Here is an 18,609-nt window from a genome sequence, read left to right on the forward strand (position 1 = left end):
CCTCAATTTTCTGTGCTGAGTTGTTTTTCTTTATGTATTTTCTTTGCAACTTATTCATTGTTGTAGATTTTGTGTTTGCTGGGTCTTTATATTTTTCTGCTTTTTTATTTTGATTTGTAGGATTGTTAGATTCCTTTGTAGTTACCTTAATATTTACCCTATTTTTCTAAGTTTATACCAGTCTTTTATTTCTTTATATCGCCTTGACTTCCCCTCCATATGAAAAATCAATGTCTGCATTTTTTAAGTCCCTCTTTTTGTTTTAATGGTGTCCTTTTTTACATATTGATATCTCTGTTTCCCTATTTTCAATATTTTAGCTTTGATATATTTTCGACTTCTCTATCTGAGTCAATATCTGGTTGCTCTGTCCTGTGTTCTAGTCTTGGGTTGTTATCTGATGTTATTGATTATCTAAGCATAGGACTCCCTTTAGTATTTCTTGTAATTGTGGTTTGGTTTTTGCAAACTCCCTGAACTTCTGTTTGTCTGGAAATGCCCTAATTTCTGAATCGTATTTGAGAGACAGTTTTGCTGGATATATAATTCTTGGCTGGCAGTTTTTTTCCTTCAAGGCTTTATGTATGTCATCCTATTGCCTTCTTGCCTATGTGGTGTCTGCTGAGTAGTTAGAGCTTATTCTAATTGACTGTCCTTTATAGATGACTTTTTTTTATTCCTAGCCGCTCTTAAAATCTCTCTTTATCTTTGGTTTTGGTAAGTTTGATTATAATATGTCTTGGTGACTTTCTTTTGGGATCTACCATATATGGGTGCGATGAGCATCTTGAATAGATATCTTCTCATCTTTTATGATATCAGGGAAGTTTTCTGTCAACAAATCTTCAACAATTTTCCTGTATTTTCTGTTATCCCCCCCGTTTTTGTACTCCAATCACTGATAGGTTATTTCTCTTGTTAGAGTGCCACATAATTCTTAGAGTTTCTTCATTCTTTTTAATTCTTTTATCTGATTTTTCCTCAAATAAGTTGGCGTGAAGTGCTTTATCTTCAATGTCACTAATTCTAAGTTCTACTGCCTCATTTCTGCTCCTATGACTTTCTATTGAGTTGTCTAATTTTGGAATTTTATTGTTAGTCTCCTGGATGTCAGATTGCTGTCTGTGGATTCTTGCAGCCTATTAAATTTGTCATTATGTTCTTGAATAAGTTTTTTAAGCTCTACTACTTTGTCTGTTCTTTGGTTGTTTCTGCATTATGAAGAATTCCTTTCTAATTTCTAGAAGAGTTCTATATACTAATCTTTTGTATTCTGCCTCTGGTAATTCCAGGAAATTCTCTTCCTCCAGAGAATTTATTGATTCTTTATTTTGGGAGCTTGCTGAAGCTATCATGGACTGCCTCTTTATGTGATTTGTTATTGACTGTTGTCTCCAAGCCATCAATAAGTTATTATAATTTTATTTTATATCTGTTTAGTGAGTCCTAGCTTCTTGTTTTGTTTTGATATGCCCCAACAGGCTGCTTGTGTGCGCTAGTTTGATCATTGGCGCTTTGAAGCTCTAACGTCCTGTCACCTGGTAGTTAGTTCTGTAACTAAGTATGTGCACACAGGAGTCCGTTTAATTTTCCTATATGGGTTCAGCTCAGGTGTCCAGGCAGTTGGTCACCAAGTGTGGGGTGCAGGCTCTCACCTACAGTCCTAGAGAGGCATGGGTGATTGGTGTAGGCACCGGCATCTGGCTGCAGTAGAGGGTCACACGCTGAGCCAGGCAGGGGGCTGACGGCTGCCCCTGAGAGTCTGAAAGGAAAGTGTGTCCCTTTTCCCTAGGGCGAGTAGGTAGGTTAGTTTTGCAGCCGGACTATGAGCACCCCACTCTGTTGGCTGTAAAGACTCGAGGGCACCACTTATTCTTGGACTCCTGTGGCAGGTGACTAGGTGTCGTAGGTGAAGCCACCAGTCCTCAGGCCCCTGGTGTGGATCTGTAAAGGTGCGTGCTTAAAGGGTAGGGCTATGTTGTGGGTCACAAATCTATCACTTCACAACTGAAACGGTTGAAGTTAGACTTCAGATATTTACCCTGTTGTACTGTGGTAGTGAGGGCTAACACTGTTGAGATGGGTCCCCACAAGTCTATACAGGGGTGTAAGGCACTCAAAGTCTGTGGGCCCCTTATGCCTGTGCCTAGCAAAGGAGCTGTGCCGACCCTAAGTTCCTGGCTTAGGGTGGCCAGTAGCTTATTTGTTCCCTCTCCAAGGCCAGGAGAATGGGTCAGGGTGCCCTTTGGGATCTACTTGCTGCCCAGCAGACTCAGACTTCGGAAGGCGGGACTGGTGCAGGGCTGGAAGGGAGGAGGTAAAAGGGAGAGAGCATTTTCCCAAATGGGCTTTTTTTTTAAATCTCTGCAAAAGGCCGCACACAGGTACTTATCTTTAGCCACTTGGGAGCTGCTTTTCACTGGTTCAGAGTGTCCAAGCATAATCGCTGCTGCCGGATCTCTCTCGATGTGGAAACTGCCTCCCAAGTGCGCGTGCAGCTGTTTGCCTGCTTCACTGCGGACCCAGAGTGGCTGAAGAGCTGCAGTCCCGCCACCACCGCTCTGGCGCTCCTCACTTCTTCTGAACCGTCTTCCTCTCCCCCCACCGCTCAGTCCAGTTCCTCAACTTTGCCTTGTTCAGGGCTCCTAGATATTTATATACAATCAAATCACTTGTTTTTCCAGGTCTTTGTTGTAAGAGGGATATAGGAAGCTGTCTGACTACTCTGTCATCTTGGCCCCACCTCTCCCATTACATTTGGAATAAAACCCAGATTCTTCCCCATGGCCTGCCTGGTCGCTGGCTCCTGCTTAGCTCTCTAGCCTTTCTCCAGCTACTCCTTGTTCCATCCTCTACTCTCCAGCCCCACAGGCCTTCCTGACTCCCTGTGTATGCTGGGCCTTCACTGACATTCTTTATTACCATGCCCTGTTCATCTCCTTGAAAAGTACTCTTCTTGTCCTATGAGCATGCAGGTATAGGTTTGTTTACTGCCTGTCTCCCCTACTAGGCTATCAGCTGCATGAGGGCAGCGACTATATGTTTCTTCACTATTGTATGCCCAGCACGTAGCATGATGTTTGGCTCAACAAATATCTAGGTGTGGAAAATGTACCAAAGAGGAGATTTGGGCTGATGCTGCAGTTGACTGCCATCCTGGTGCCATCCACAGGAGAGAGGCTCTGCCCCCAAGCCTGGCCATCGGGGTCGGCTTGCATCCTATCCCCGAATGCTGTGGGGCAGGGCTGGACATGGTCTGCTTTGCCAGTAAGTCCCTCTGCTCCGACGTATTTTATCAAACAGCTTTCTAATTGTAATCTGTTCCCTTTTTAATAAAGGGAAAGAAAGTGCTGCCAGAGGACCCACCTATCTTGTTCCATTGGCACCTATGTTTATTTGATGACTTTAGTGAGTTTGAGTCTATCCATAAACAACTGACTCCTTGGGAATTCAAAACCAAATCAGCTTTCTGAACTTGTAGGACTGACGACCTGCTTTGGACACTGTTGAATTAACTCATGATGTACATACTGCTCAGGGTCTCATGACACAGCCAGCAGGCATTCCCTGATGACACCTGTTTCTTCCCAAGCCATCTTTCCAAATTCCACAGTCACGTGCTTGTTAGCATGTGCAGACTGCTGTGTAGATGTAAATATTGTTAATGCCAGCCATGTTAGAAATAGCTACTTTGGCTCTCCGCATCCAGCTCAGAGAGGCTGCCCCTGGAGAAAAAGGAGGGGACTGGTCTCTCACTCCTCCACTCTCCCCCTACTCCGGCTGAACCTGTTTCCACATGGCTGCTTTGCTCAGTATTCTGAGTGGATGGCTGAGGATTTCACGCAGTCTAGTTCACCCGCAAGATCCTTATGTGGCACAAATGGTTTGCGCTTGACAACTAACCTAAAGGTTGACAGTTCATATCCACCTAGTGGTGCTGAGGAAGAAAGGCCTGGTGAATTGCTTCCATAAAGATTACAGCTAAGAAAATCTAATGGACCAGTTCTACTGTGTAACACCTGGAGTAGCCATGAGTTGGAATCAACTCAATGGCAATGGGTTTGGATTTTGGTTTTGTTTCACCCACAATTAATATGCACAGAAGGAAATGACTTAGTAACTGTGCTTGAGCTGTCGACTCTCATAACAGCAGTTTTACACTAGAACTGAGGAAATGGCCCTGGTAGAATTCCAGGAAGGATTCAGGTGATATTCTCTTCTAAGTGGTCATTGACAGTTTACCTTACAAATTGATATGACCCTTGGGTCTTGGCGTTTATTCCCTTAAAGTGTATCCACTTGCTTATTCATGTGATTTTACTAATAATCTTCCATGACATGATCTTGGTAGTGAGTGGCCTTTCTGTCCCATGCCTTGCAGGTGTACTGGCACTCCAGTGCCCATGTTCTTGGCGAGGCCATGGAATTGTACTATGGAGGCCTCTTGTGCTATGGTCCACCCATTGAAAATGGATTTTATTATGACATGTTCATTGGAGACAGGTAACACACTTAGTGTTCACTTCTGGATCCATGTGCTCATAGTTCATTGTTTTTTAGTGGTTACATATTAGTTTAGTGGCTTATATATATTGCATAATGTGTTTATAGGTTGGTTAACCATCTTTAAAAATTATTATTTTTAATAAGGTTATACTAAGGGTAAGTTTTCAAATTGTTTTCTTTTTTTCTTTTCCCCAGAAGGAAGCAAATGCTATTTATCTAATCTCTCACTTGCTGGAGCATGTTACTAATTAAGACCAAAACCATAAGTTTAGTCCCTAGAGAGCAGTTAGTTCAGTTCTGCTTTGTGATAATTGGAGCCGTGGTGGCTCAGTGCTTAAGAGCTCAGCTGCTAACCAAAAGGTCAATAGTTTGAATCCACCAACTGCTCCTTGGAAACCCTATGGGGCAGTTCTGCTCTGTCCTATAGGGTCGCTATGAGTTGGAATCGACTCAACAGAAACGGGTTTTTGGGTTTGTGATAGTTAAGGGCACTCTTGACCTTAACCAAACATCTCACTCAGATGAATACCAGGCTGGGATGGTTCGAAGAGGCCTTTCATTCTGTATTGAAGGCCTTTCATTCTGTGTATAGGTGTGTATTGAAATCACCAGCATCCACCCTCCATAGCCTACCTCCTCACCTGTATTCCTCACAGCTCTTAAGGATACCACCTGCTGCCACAGCTGAAACCTGAGAGTCCTTCTACCTCCTCCTGCCCAGTCTTGTCATTTAACCCAGTGTTGCCAGTGTTATTTCCTAAATGCTTCTCCCATCCTGCTCTCCTTTTCTCTACTTCTGCCTTCATTTAGACCCGTAGCATCCTCCTGCCTAGTCTGCGCAGCACATTTTGTCTCCTCCACACTGCTTAAATGGTCTTTCTGACGGAGCATCCAGTGTTCTGTAGACCCTACTCACATGGTCATCCAGCTTCACTGCCTGTTGCCGCCACCCCCGGATTTGGTCAACAGAGTCATTTGACTGCCTGCTGTATGCTCTGTTCTTGGTGCTGGTGATTCACCATGAGCAAATCAGTCTCCATCCTTATGGAGCTTACAGTCTGGCTGAGGGAAGACAGACAGTAAACAAATGAACAGCCATTTAGTATGGGTGGTGATGGGTGCTATAGAGAACAAGAAACCAGGTGTGGGAGTGTGTATTGTGATGGGCAGGGTAGTCAGGAAAGGGTAGAGTGACATCTAGGCAGAGACCAGAGTGGAGCGAGGGTGCAAGGGACAGAACATTCCAGGCCTCTGGAAATGCCTTGATGTAGGAGTATGCTTGGTGTTTGGGGGAAGGGCAAGGAAGACTATGTGCTGGAGCAGAGGGAGCATGAAGCAGGGAGCTGGCAGTGAGGCCAGACTGCCTGTGGAGTGCACTGTGGCCCTGCAGCTCACTGTATCACAGATCTTTCTCCCAGCCAAGATTTCGTAGGCTGTGAGGGCAGGGGCATAGTAAGCACTCAATACAACTCTTTTGAACAAAACAAATAAATGTGTGAGATATGAGGAAGAATAGAGGCTACACAGAAGTACAGGCCTCAAAGTAGCTTACAGTTGAGGAGTATTCTAAGAGGGTTTTTCAAATTGCAGACCTCACGCAGCAGGGAAGAATTTAGCCCTGACAGAGATCCTTTTGGAGACAAGGCAGATCATGTCATCTGTTGATGCCTCAGTCTCCTTTTTTGAGAAATAGGAATATCTGCACTGTGGATGAATGCTGGTCTCTCTGAAATCCTGGTACAATAAAACACCAAATTCCTCAATTTAGAAAGTGTGCCAATTAGCGACAAGGCTATAGGACAAAGATCCACAAAAAGCAACGTGCTTAATATTGGAAAAATCTATTTTGATTCTTACTTGCTCTTCTTTTTAGAGTAGTGTCCAGCACAGAATTGTCAGCACTGGAGAACATATGTAAAACTATCATAAAAGAAAAGCAGCCTTTTGAAAGATTAGAAGTCACCAAGGAGACCCTCCTGGAAATGTTTAAGGTAACTTGGGGAAACTCTGAGTATAAGAAAACCTTTTGCTAGGAATATTAAAAATAATTAATGTAGACTACTTTTTGATTTTTTGGGGGGGAGGGGGAGGGGCGGGCAAATAATTGGCTGCTGCTCACCAAAGAAAATTGTTTCAGTTTGGCAAACTATTGTGAGGTTGCTGCTAGTCACTTGCTGTGACATCTCTCTGCTATCTATTTCCTGAAAACTGTCAGGCAGACGAGAGTGTAGTGGATAATTTTCATATGTATCTTTCTATTAATTCTGAGTATTGTTAATATTCTGACTACTAAATTCACCAATACCTGTAGCCCATGTAACATCCTGGTGTTTTCTCTTTTTTTTTTTTAGATTTTTCTGTGAACTCTTTCCTTTAAATTTTAGCCTAGAATACCGTGTAAAGCTTCAACTTTCTGTTTATATTGTTGTGACCAATATAATTAAATGTATTTCTCATTTTATTTTTTAAATTATACATATCAGAGAAAGTAGAGTCTTTTCTTCTAAGCGTGATATTATTAGTTTTATGGATTTTAATTAAAAAATAGATTTGTCTTGGTAAAAGTTACAGCTACTCTTAAGAACTTAACCCAATCAAACCTTTGTGAAGGAAAAGTATTCGATTTGTACAGGTATGAAACAGTTAAATCACACAAATCTTTCCCTTCCTCCCATATTCCCCCCCTCCCCCCGCACCAAACACACACAACTACCTCCTGTGGGTGGTTATTTAATATAAAAGTACCTGGCACCGTGGTAATAGTGATGAAAGTGGAATGGCAAGAGGTCTCTTCTAATATTTAAAAAATTCAGTGATATGATCACTTAATATAAAGTTTGTTTTTGTTTTTTACACAAATTAACAATGTCACTGTATCCTCAGAATTTATTTACTTAGTGTAGTGAAAGTTGGAATCTTCTAGAACAGTGCTGTCCCATAGAAACATACAAGCCACAAATTTGAGCCACAGATGTAATTTTAAATTTTCTAATAGCCACATTTTAAAAGTAAAAGAACAGTGAAATTAATTTTAATACCATATTTTATTTAACCCAATATATAAAAAAATCACTTCTACATGTAATCAATATAAAAATAATGAGCTATTTTGTGTTTTTTTTTACACTGCGCCTCTGAAATCCAATGTGTTTGACACTCACAGCACATCTCAGTTCAGCCTGGCTGCCTTTCTAGCGCTCAGCAGCTGCACAGGCTCGTAGCTCCAGGCTGTGGCAGTCAGCTCTACACTGCGAGCACTTTGAGTCCCCTGCGTTTCAGCACCGAGAATGAAGTACATGTCCATTCGATGCTTGTTAAAAAAAACTAAGTTTTTTTTCACTTAAACATTTTTTGGTGATAATATAAATATATTTTCCTTTGTAGTACAATAAATTTAAATGCCGCATCCTGAATGAGAAGGTGAACACTCCAACTACCACAGTTTACAGGTAAAGTGAATGTAAATCTAAACATCACTTCAGTGGCCAAACTTGAGGGCTTTAGCAGTAGAAGCAGAGTGTTTTGGTGGTCAGTCTGTAAATTTGCCTGGTTGATATACTGCTTTAGTCAGGGGCTGTAAATATTGTATCACCAAAGGGAAATTATTTTCTCATTTGTATTTATCAGGATGGTACTGAGACCCAAATTTTATTTTCTGGTGTCAGCTGTAACAGCCTTTTTCTCCTTGTGGGTGACACTATGCTCACCCAGTACCTTACATTTTTAGGGGCTGTTAGGGGCAGAGATTCGTGTTTCATCTTCCTACATTCTTATTAACGTGGCAGTGGAAGCCTTTAGGGGCCATCTCCTCACACAGTTATTCTCTGCCTCATATTGTACTCCTTGCTGCCCTGTAACGGGATGTTCAGGGTGAGGCAAAAGAAAGTATTGGGAAGCAAAAGCGAAGTCAGATGGCAAGAAGGGGCAAATTAAAGCAATACCAGAAACACTTTGTTCTACTAATTTAACATTAGGCTCCTGAGCCTATTTTTTAAACTGCGGAGACTTGGTGGCACAGTTGTTAAGTATTCGGCTGTTAACCAAATGGTCACCAGTTCAAGTCCACCAGGCACTCCTTGGAAACCCTATGGGGCAGTTCTACTTTGTCCTATAGGGTTGCAGTGAGTCAGAATTGACTCAATGGCAATGGGATTTTTTGGGTTTTATGGGTAATTGGAGCCCTGGTGGCACAGCGGTTAAGAGCTCGGCTGCTAACCAAAAGATCTGCAGTTTGAATCCACCAGCCTCTTCTTGGAAACACTATTAGCAGTTCTGCTCTGTCCTATAGGGTCACTATGAGTCGGAATCGACTAGATGGCAGCGGGGTGGTTTGGTTTATGAGTAGTTACTGTTCCCCATTTCTGTGCATTCTGGATATCTGGGTGCTGCTGTGACCTTCACGGCCCTGTCTTTGAAGATCTAGTATCTATATGATTACAATCATACATGTTCCCCTCCAGTTGACTTATTTTCCAATTAAGTAATTATGGTTCCCTTGTTTAATTTTACTGTAAGTAAAAGCATATTCCTTTTGTGCACAGCTATGCCTAGTGCATTTCTTAAATTATAATATGAACTCAGTGCCATTTCACATTGATGTGGGATACTCTGTTTATCTTATTTTTGTCACTTCTCAGTGACCTGATAAGGTTTTATTGTATAGTACCTATAGTTCAAATAAATGTTAGCGTAACCATTTTAAGGTTTAAAAATAAGTGAAAAAATAGAAAAGATAGGCTAAGCTTTAAATTCTGACTTCTAATACTTGACTTTTTGGATTCATTTTTTAGAACCTTACTTAGATCAACATTGATACCTCTTATATTCTATAGATTTGAATGACTTCAATTTTTTTTTTTTAAGTCTTTTCCTTTATAGGATTATTCAAAGATTAGAGTATTGAAGTCCTTCATGCTAATTAGGTATTCCTCTGAGTGTTCACTTACCATTTCCATCTTGGACAGAGAGTAATACACAAAGCCTGACCACTCAAATAAAGGACATTTCCACATTTAAGCCAGTCCCTTTTTGTATTCATTGTAATTTTTACTTTTTTAACCAGTGAACTTTATAAAGATATTTAAAATTGGTTGAAATAGTCAGGATATTATTTTCTTTACTAAATTTTCCTTAAATTGGTTAATCCTAAGTAACTTTCCCTCTGTCCTGTGTTGTTCATATTTTAACTCTGTTCATGTTTTTGTACTTCAAGAAGCAAACAAACAAACAAAAAAACCCCAAGTCAAACCGGTTGCCATTGAGTCAATTCCCACTCATGGTGACTCCATGTGTGTAAGAGTAGAACTGTGCTCCATAGGGTTTTCTATAGCTGATTTTTCAGAAATAGATTGCCAGACCTCTTATCTGAGGTGTCTGGGTAGAACTGAACCTCCAACCATTCAGTTAGCAGCCGAGCACACTAACCATTTGTACTATCCAGGGATTCCACTTAAAGAAAAGTCTGTACTTTTTAAGGTTTGGGGTCTTTGTTCATTATAGGTGCAAGCTAATCTCTGACTACAGCCCAGCATGCTCTAAAGTGGTGTCATCTCTGATCTAAACTGTTGCCTGAGATTTAGACTGCTTTTTTTTAAAAAAACTAAGAAACAATTAACCATTTTGTCCTAAAAACTGAATGCTTAAAAATAAAAAATAAACTCTTGAAGTTTATTTTTAAAGTAAAATATCAAGTTAATATATTTTGTATAAATTTCAGGTAATTTACTTTGAAAATGAGTGTAGAACAAGAAAATGGCTTGCTGATTTTATGACAATGGAAATGTGTTGAGTGCCTTGGGATGTGACAGTTAAAAGTGGTGTCTCTATTTATATGCACAGTTTCTTTCATAAGATGTTTTGTGGCTTTTGAATTTGAGCAAAGGAAGGCAGACTGGCATCTGAGGCTAGAAGACATTGCCTGTGTCCTCAACCCCAAGTTAAAAATTACCCCAAGAATATACAAACAAATCCTTTACTTAAAACATATGAGAATATTTCAGTAATTACAATGAATACAAATAGACTAAATGCTCCAATCAAAAGGCAGAGAGTGACAGAATGGATAAAAACATGATGCAACTATATGCTGTTTACAAGAGACACATGTTAAGCCTAAAGACACAAATAGGTTGAAAGTGAAAGGATAGATATAATAACCAAAAGAGAGCTGGGGTGGCAATCTTAATATCAGACAAAGTAGACTTTAAGACAAAATCTGTCAGAAGAGATAAAGATGGACATTATATAGTGATAAAAGGGTCAATTCATCAAGAAGATTTAACAATCATACATATATATGCACCCAACACTGGGGCACCTAAATATATAGCACAGACACTGATAGAATTGAAGGGAGAAATAGAAAGTACATCAATAATAGTTGGAGACTTCAACATACCACTTTCAATATTGGGCAGCACATCTAGAAAGAAGATCAATAAGAAAACAGAGGACCAGAATGACACTATAAACCAACTGGGTTTAACAGACATACATACAACACTCCACCCAATAAGAGCACAATATACATTCCACTCTAGTGCAAATGGATCATTCTTCAGGATAGTCCATATTTTAGGTCACAAAACAAGTTGTGATAAATTTAAAAAGATTGAAATAATACAAAGTATTTTCTATGACCACAGCAAATGAAGATAGAAATCAGTGACTAAAAAAAAAAAAAAAGAAAGAAAAGAAAAGAAAAAACCTGGAAAATACACAAACATATGGAAATTAAACAACACACTATTAAACTACCAGTGGGTCAAGGAAGAAATCACGAATTTCTTAGAGTCAAATGAAAATGAAACCACAACGTACTAAAACTTATGGGATGCAGTGAAGGCAGTACTCAGAGGGAAACATACAGCAATAAATTGCCTACATGAAAAAAGAAGAAAGATCTCAAATCAAAAGCCTAACTCAACAACTCCAGGGAATAGAAAGAGAAGAGCAAACTACGCCTAAACCTACCAGAAGAAAGGAAATTAACAAAGATCAGAGCATAAATAAATAAAATCAAAACAGAAAAACAATAGAAAGAATCAGTAAAACTAGAAGTTGGTTATTTGAAAAGATCAATAAAATTTACAAATCTTTAGCTAGACTGACAAAGACAAGAAGAGAAAAGATGGAAATAACCAAAATAAAAAAAGAAGGGACATCAAAACTGACCCAATAGAAATAAAGAGAATTATGGCAGAATATTATGAACAACTGTATGGCAATAAACTGGATAACCTAGATGAAATGGACAAATTCTTAGAAGTGCACAACCTACCCAAACTGAATAAAGAGGAAATAGAAAGTCACAGCAGACCCATAACAAGTGAAGAGATCGAATCAGTGATTAAAAACCTCCCAGCAAAAAAAACGTGCTCGACCAGATGGCTTCACTGGGGAATTCTACCAAACATGTAAAGAAAAATTGACAGAAATACTGTTAAAATTCTTCTAAAAGACAGAGAAGGAAGGAATAGTCCCCAGTTCATTCTGTGAAGCAAACATAACACTGATACCCAAATTCAGACGACACCACAAGAAAAGAAAGCTACAGGCCAGTATCTTTTATGAATATAGATACAAAAATACTCAGCAAAATACTAATGAACAGAATTCAACAGCATATTAAAAAGTCATACAACCATGACCAAGTGGGATTTATTCCAGTAATGCAGAGATGGTTCAACATTAGAAAATCAATCAACATAATACATCATATCAATAGAAAAAAGGAAAAGAACCACATGATCATCTGTATGGATGCAGAAAAAGCATTTGGTAAAATCCAACACCCTTTCTTGATGAAAACCCTAAAGAAGATTGGAATAGAAGGAAATTCCTCAGTATGATTCAGGGCATATATGAAAAACCAACAGCCGATATTATACTTACTGGAGAAAGACTGAGACCTTGCCCCTTGAAACTGGGAACAAGCCAAGGGTACCTGCTCTCACGACTTCTATTAAATATTGTATAAGAAGTCCTAGCCAGAGAAGTAAGATGAGAAAAATAAATAAAAGGTGTACAGATTGGAAAAGAAGAAGTAAAACTATCTCTATTTGTGGATAATATGATCCTATATACAGAAAATCCCAAAGAGTCCACAAGGAAACTTCTAGAACTAATAGAGGAATTTAGCAAAGTTGCAGGGTACGAGGTCAACAAACAAAAATCAATTGAGTTTCTACACACCAACAATGAGAAATTTGAAAGAAAAATTAGAGAAACAATTCCATTTACAATAGCATCTAAAAGAATAAAATACATAGCGTTAAATCTCTCCAGGGATGTAAAGGACTTACACAATGAAAACTATAAAACAGTGCTGAAAGAGATTAAAGAAGACTTAAATAAATGGAAAGATGTTCCATGTTCATGGACTGGAAGACAATATTGTTAAGATGTCAGTATTACTTGTGTTAGTTATCTAGTACTGCTGTAACAGAAATACCACAAGTGGGTGGCTTTAACAACAGAAATTTATTCTTTCAGTCTAGGAGGCTAGAAGTGCCATTTCAGGGTGCCAGCTCCAGGGGAAGGCTTTCTCTCTCTGTCAGTTCTGGGGGAATTTTCTTGTCATCAATCTTCCTCTGGTTCTGGGAGTTTCTCAGTGCAGGGACCCTGGGTCCAAAGGATGCACTCTTTTCCTGCCTCTTCTTTCTTGATAGTATGAAGTCCTTGCCCTGAGAAACTCCTAGACCCATGGGAAGATTGATGACAAGGATGTTCCCCCAGAATTGATAGAGAGAGAAAGACTTCCCCTGAGCTGGCACTCTGAATTCAGACTTCTGACCTCCTATACTGTAAGAGAATAAATTTCTGTTTTTTAAAACCATCCACTTGTGGTACTTCTGTTATAGTAGCGCTAGATAACTAAGACAGAATTTGGTACCCGGAGTAGGGTGACTCAAACTTTCATTCCTGAAGGGTCTGAGCCACTAGTCATGTCAGAATTGGGTTGCTGTATTTTCCAATGACTTTAATCACAGAACATGGTAGTACTAAGAGACATCCTCATGGATCCCTTGTGTTCCAGACATACTCTTTTTTACCTTCATTATTTAATATCAATCAGATTTCCTCTTGGTAATCAGGATCAATCACACCAGTCAATACAGTAACTCCCTTCTTTACCTGTTGATCCAGAGGCATGAGGAGCCCAAAGTGGCTGGGTGGCACTCTTAACTTCCAGTTCAGTGGAATCAGTGTTGTGTCTCCTTGTGGGAGCATTCCTCCTCTGGAACTAAGACCTCTAAACTCACAGAGCATAGGGTCACTGGGAGAGGAAGAAAAAATTTTGCAGGTGGGTCACTAGGGGTAATAGTGGTGCCACTCCCATTTCCACCCCTTGATTCCTTACCCATGAATTCTGGCATAAACAGCATCATATATTAGTTGTTTGTTTTAAAGCATATACAGCCTGCTGGAGAACATTGCCCCAACCCTGCAAGGTATCGCCACCTAGTTGGCGCTGTAATTGTGTCTTTAGAAGGCCATTCCATCATTCTATTAAGCCAGCTGCTTCAGGATGATGGGGAACATGGTAAGACCAGTGAATTCCATGAGCATGGGCCCATTGCTACACTTCATCTGCTGTGAAATGAGCCCCTTGATCCAAAGCAATGCTATGTGGGATAACATGATGGTGGATAAGGCATTCTGTAAGTTCACAAATGGTAGTTTTGGCAGAAGCATTGTGTGCAGGGAAGGCAAATCCATATCCAGAGTGTCTGTTCCAGTAAGAGCAAAACACTGCCTTTTCCATGATGGAAGTGGTCCAATGTGATCAACCTGCCACCAGGTTGCTGGCTGATCACCTCGAGGAATGGTGCCATACCAGGGACTGAGTGTTGGTGTCTACTGCTGGTAGATTGGGCATTCATCAGTGGCTGTAGCCAAGTCATCTTTGGTGAGTTGAAGTCCATGTTGCTGAGCTCATGCATAACCTCTGTCTGTACCACCATGGCCGCTTTGTTCATGAGCCATTGGGCAATAACAGGAGTGACTGGGGAGAGAGGATGATTGTTTTCCACAGAATGTGTTATCCTATCCACTTAATTGTTAAAATCCTCCTCTGCTGAGGTCACCCTTTGGTGAGCGTTCATGTGAAACACAAACATCTTCACTTCTTTGGCCCATTCAGAGAGGTCTATCCACATACTTCTTGTGCATATTCCCTTGTCACCTTCCAAGTGTTCCTTCCAAGTCCCTGACCGTCCAGCCAAACCATTGGCCACAGCCCACGAATCAGTATACAGTGGCACATCTGGCCATTTCTCCATCTAAGCAAAGTGAATAACCAGGTGCACTGCTCGAAGTTCTGTCCATTGGGAGGTTTTCCCTTCACCACTGTCCTTCAGGAAGTTCTGAGCAAGGGGCTGTAGTGCTACAGCTGTCTGCTTTTATTTTATTTTTTATTGTACTTTAGATGAAGGTTTACAGAACAAATAGTTTCTCATTAAACAGTACACATATTGTTTTATGACAATGGTTAACAACCCTACGACATATCAACACTGTCCCTTCTCAACCATGGGTTCCTATTACCAGCTTTCCTGTCCCCTCCTGCCTTCTAGTTTTTGTCCCTGGACTGTTGTGCCCCAGTAGTCTCGTATTGTTTTATGGGGCTGTCTAATCTTTGGCTGAACGGTGAACCTCAGGAGTGACTTCATTATTGAGGTGCAAGGGTGTCCGGGGGCCATATTCTCAGTGTTTCTCCTGTCTCTGTCAGGCCAGTAAGTCTGGTCTTTTTTTTGTGAGTTAGAATTTTGTTCTACATTTTTCTCCAGCTCTGTCCAGGACCCTCTGTTGTGATCCCAGTCGGAGCGTTGCAGCTGTCCACTTTTGAGGGGCGCCTGCATATCACGCAGAGCCATCAGTAAACCAGGCATGAATTTTCTCATTCTCAGTCAACTGATCATAAGGAACTCCCCATGAGGCCAAAGGCGCAGTCTGGGAGAGGGCAGATAATGTGACAGGAGTGGAGGCCATGGGCATTTGGGCCACTTCTTCATGCAGCTTACTTGTGCCTTCAGGTCTTGTTTGGGCCCGATCTCATATATACCACTTCCATTTAATGATGGAGTGCTGCTGTGCACGTCCAACTTTATGGCTCTGTGGGTCAGAAAACACCCAGTTCATGATAGGCAACTCAGGCCACATTGTGATTTGGTGGCCCGTGGTTAAGCGTTCAGCCTCTACTAAGGCCCAATAACAAGCCAAAAGCTGTTTCTCAAAAGGAAGGTGGTTAATCTGCAGAGGATGACAGAGCTTTGCTCTAAAATCCTAAGGGTCTGTACTGTGGTTCACCAATAGGGGCCTGCCAAAGACTCCAAACAGCATATCTATCTGCCACTGACACTTCATGCACCATTGGATCAGCTGGATCATACAGCCCAAGTGGGAGAGCTGTTTGCATGGCAGCCTGAACCTGTTGTAGAGCCTTCTTTTGTTCTGGGCCCTACTTAAAACCAGCAGTTTCTCAAGTCACTTGATAACTGGGCCTGAGTAGCACATCCAAATGAGGGATATTTTGTTTCCAAAATCCAAAGAGGCTCACTAGGCATTGTGCCTCCTTTTTAGTTGTGAGAGAGGCCAGATGCAATAATTTATCCTTCACTTTAGAAGAAATGTCTCTGCATGCCCCACACCACTGGACTCCTAGAAATTTCACTGAGTGGAAGGCACCTGAATTTTTGTGAGATTAATTTCCCACCCTCTAGCATGCAAATGTTTTACCAATAAATCCAGAATCACTGACATTTCTTCCTTACTAGGTCCAATCAGCATAATGTCATCAATGTAATGGACCAGTGTGACGTCTTGTGGAAGGGAAAGGCAATCAAGGTGCTGCAGTCTAAATTAGATATAAGGCTGGAGAGTTGATATACCTCTGAGGTAGAACCATAAAGATGTATTGCTGGCCTTGCCAGCTGAAGGCAAACTGCTTCTGGTGGTCCTTAGAAAGAGGTATGGAGAAAAAGGCATTAGCCAGATCAATAACTGCAATCCTGATCAAAATTCCAACAACCTTCTTTACAGAAATAGAAAAATTAATCCTCAACTATATATGAAATGTCAGGAGTCCCTGAAGAGATAAAACAGTGTTGAAAGAGAAGAACAAAGTAGGAGGACTCACACTTAATGATTTTAAAACATACTATACAGCCACAGTAATCAAAATAGCCCAGTAGTGGTATAACAATAGACATATAAACCAAAGGAATAGAATTGAGAGTCCAGAAATAAACCCACACATCTATGGTCAGCTGATTTTTGACAAGGGTATTAAGTCCATTTGATGAGGAAAGAAGAATCTCTTCAATAAATGGTGCTGGTAAAACTGGATTTATACATGCAGAAAAATGAAACTGGATTCATGCCCCACACCACATGCAAAAATGAATTAAAAATGGATTAAGGACCGGACCTAAATGTGCAAACTAAAACCATAAAATTCTTGGAAGATGTTGCGGGGATGGTCTGCCTCTACAATTCGCACCCAGGCTTCCTAAGTAAAGGCCTCAGGCCCAGAGCATTCTCTGATAAGTAGGCTGGGAATCGGGTTGCCTTCTGTCCCTTCTCCTTGTCAGAGAAACTTACCCTGTTCTGGGCACACAGTAACTCTCTGTCTCCTGCACATGCGTGGGCACCATATGGTACTTGGCCAACCCCACTCCTGTATCTGTTCCTGGAGGGGAGGGACTGTGGTCTTGTATTGTGGCACAAGAGAGGTAATCTGCCAGATTGTAAGAGCTGGCCACGAGGGATGGACTGAAGGTGAAACAGGCTTTGTAAGGCTCAATATGAGTACCCTCAGTTGGTCTGTTAGTTCACTACAGTTTGCCAAGTCATCCTTATGTAAGCCCCTGGCCTGTAGCCACTATTTTCCACCGCCGCTGTTAAACACCCCCCCCTCGCCCCCCGCCAACTGCAGAGCTTGGAGATCTGCTTTGATCCTGCTGTGTCCCAGGACTCACCTTGTATGTAACTCTCCCTGATAAACTCCTTTGCTGCCACCCTGGAGTTGCCTGCCTCTTTCTTCAGTCTCTTGGTGCCCTTCATTTTTGGAGGCAAATTTCACATTACTGGTCCATGCCTGGATAGAAGAACAAGCAGGGGAAATGCTGTCAGGCCTAGCTTTCAACAATGGATTATATAATATAGTAACAAAAGTACAAACAGAAAAGACAAAATAAATAAATGGAACCTCGTAAAAATTAAAAACTTTTGTTCATTAAAAGACTTTACCAAAAAAGTGAAAAGACAAGCTACCAACTGGGAGAATATCTTCGTAAACCATATATATGACTAGAATCCAATAACGAAAATATATATAAAACTTCAACAACTTAACAACAAAAAGACAAATAACCCAATCATAAAATGGCCAAAGGACTTGAATAGACATTCCACCAACGAGGACATTCAAATGGCCACCAAACACATGAAAAGATGCTCAATGTCATTAGCCATCAGAGAGATGCAGATCAAAACCACAATGAAATACCATTTCAGTCCCACTAGGATGGATAAGATAAACAAACAAACAAACAAAATAACAAATGTTGGCGAGGATGTGGAGAAATTGGAACCCTTATCCATTGCTGGTGGGAATGCAAAATGGTACATAACCAAATGGTACACTGTGGAAAACAGTGTGGCTGTTTCTCAAAAATCTAAAAATAGAACTACCATATAACTCAGAAATTCCACTCTTAGGTATATGCCCAAAAGACTTGAAAGCAGAGACTCAAAAAGAGACTTGTACACCAGTGTTCATTGCAGCACTATTCTCAATAGCCAACCTATATGCCCATCAACAGATGAATGGATAAAGAAAATGTGGCACATACATACAACAGAATACTACTCAGCCAGTAGGAGAAATGAAGTCTTGATACATGCTGCACTATGGATGGAGCTTGAAGACATTATGCTGAGCAAAATAAGCTAATCACAAAAGGACAAATATTGTATGACCTCACTTATTTGTATAGACAAGAAAAGGCAAATGTATAGAGACCAAAGTTTATTAGTGGTTACCAGGTGTCTTAGTCACCTACTGCTGCTGTAACAGAAATACCACAAGTGGATGGCTTT

General features: G+C 40.7%; 1 protein-coding gene across 1 annotated transcript in view; it reads left to right on the forward strand.

The window, feature by feature from the left end:
• Nucleotides 1–18,609, forward strand: part of TARS3 (threonyl-tRNA synthetase 3) — a 102,489-nt gene that overhangs the window by 14,824 nt on the left and 69,056 nt on the right. The window contains exons 6-8 of the mRNA XM_004372640.3: nucleotides 4,382–4,503; nucleotides 6,380–6,497; nucleotides 7,891–7,955. Coding sequence (XP_004372697.1) covers nucleotides 4,382–4,503; nucleotides 6,380–6,497; nucleotides 7,891–7,955 — 305 coding nt within the window. The remainder of the gene's footprint in view (nucleotides 1–4,381; nucleotides 4,504–6,379; nucleotides 6,498–7,890; nucleotides 7,956–18,609) is intronic.

This window comes from Trichechus manatus, unplaced genomic scaffold, assembly GCF_000243295.1.
Source record: "Trichechus manatus latirostris isolate Lorelei unplaced genomic scaffold, TriManLat1.0 scaffold00019, whole genome shotgun sequence".
NCBI classification, from domain to species: Eukaryota; Metazoa; Chordata; class Mammalia; order Sirenia; family Trichechidae; genus Trichechus; species Trichechus manatus.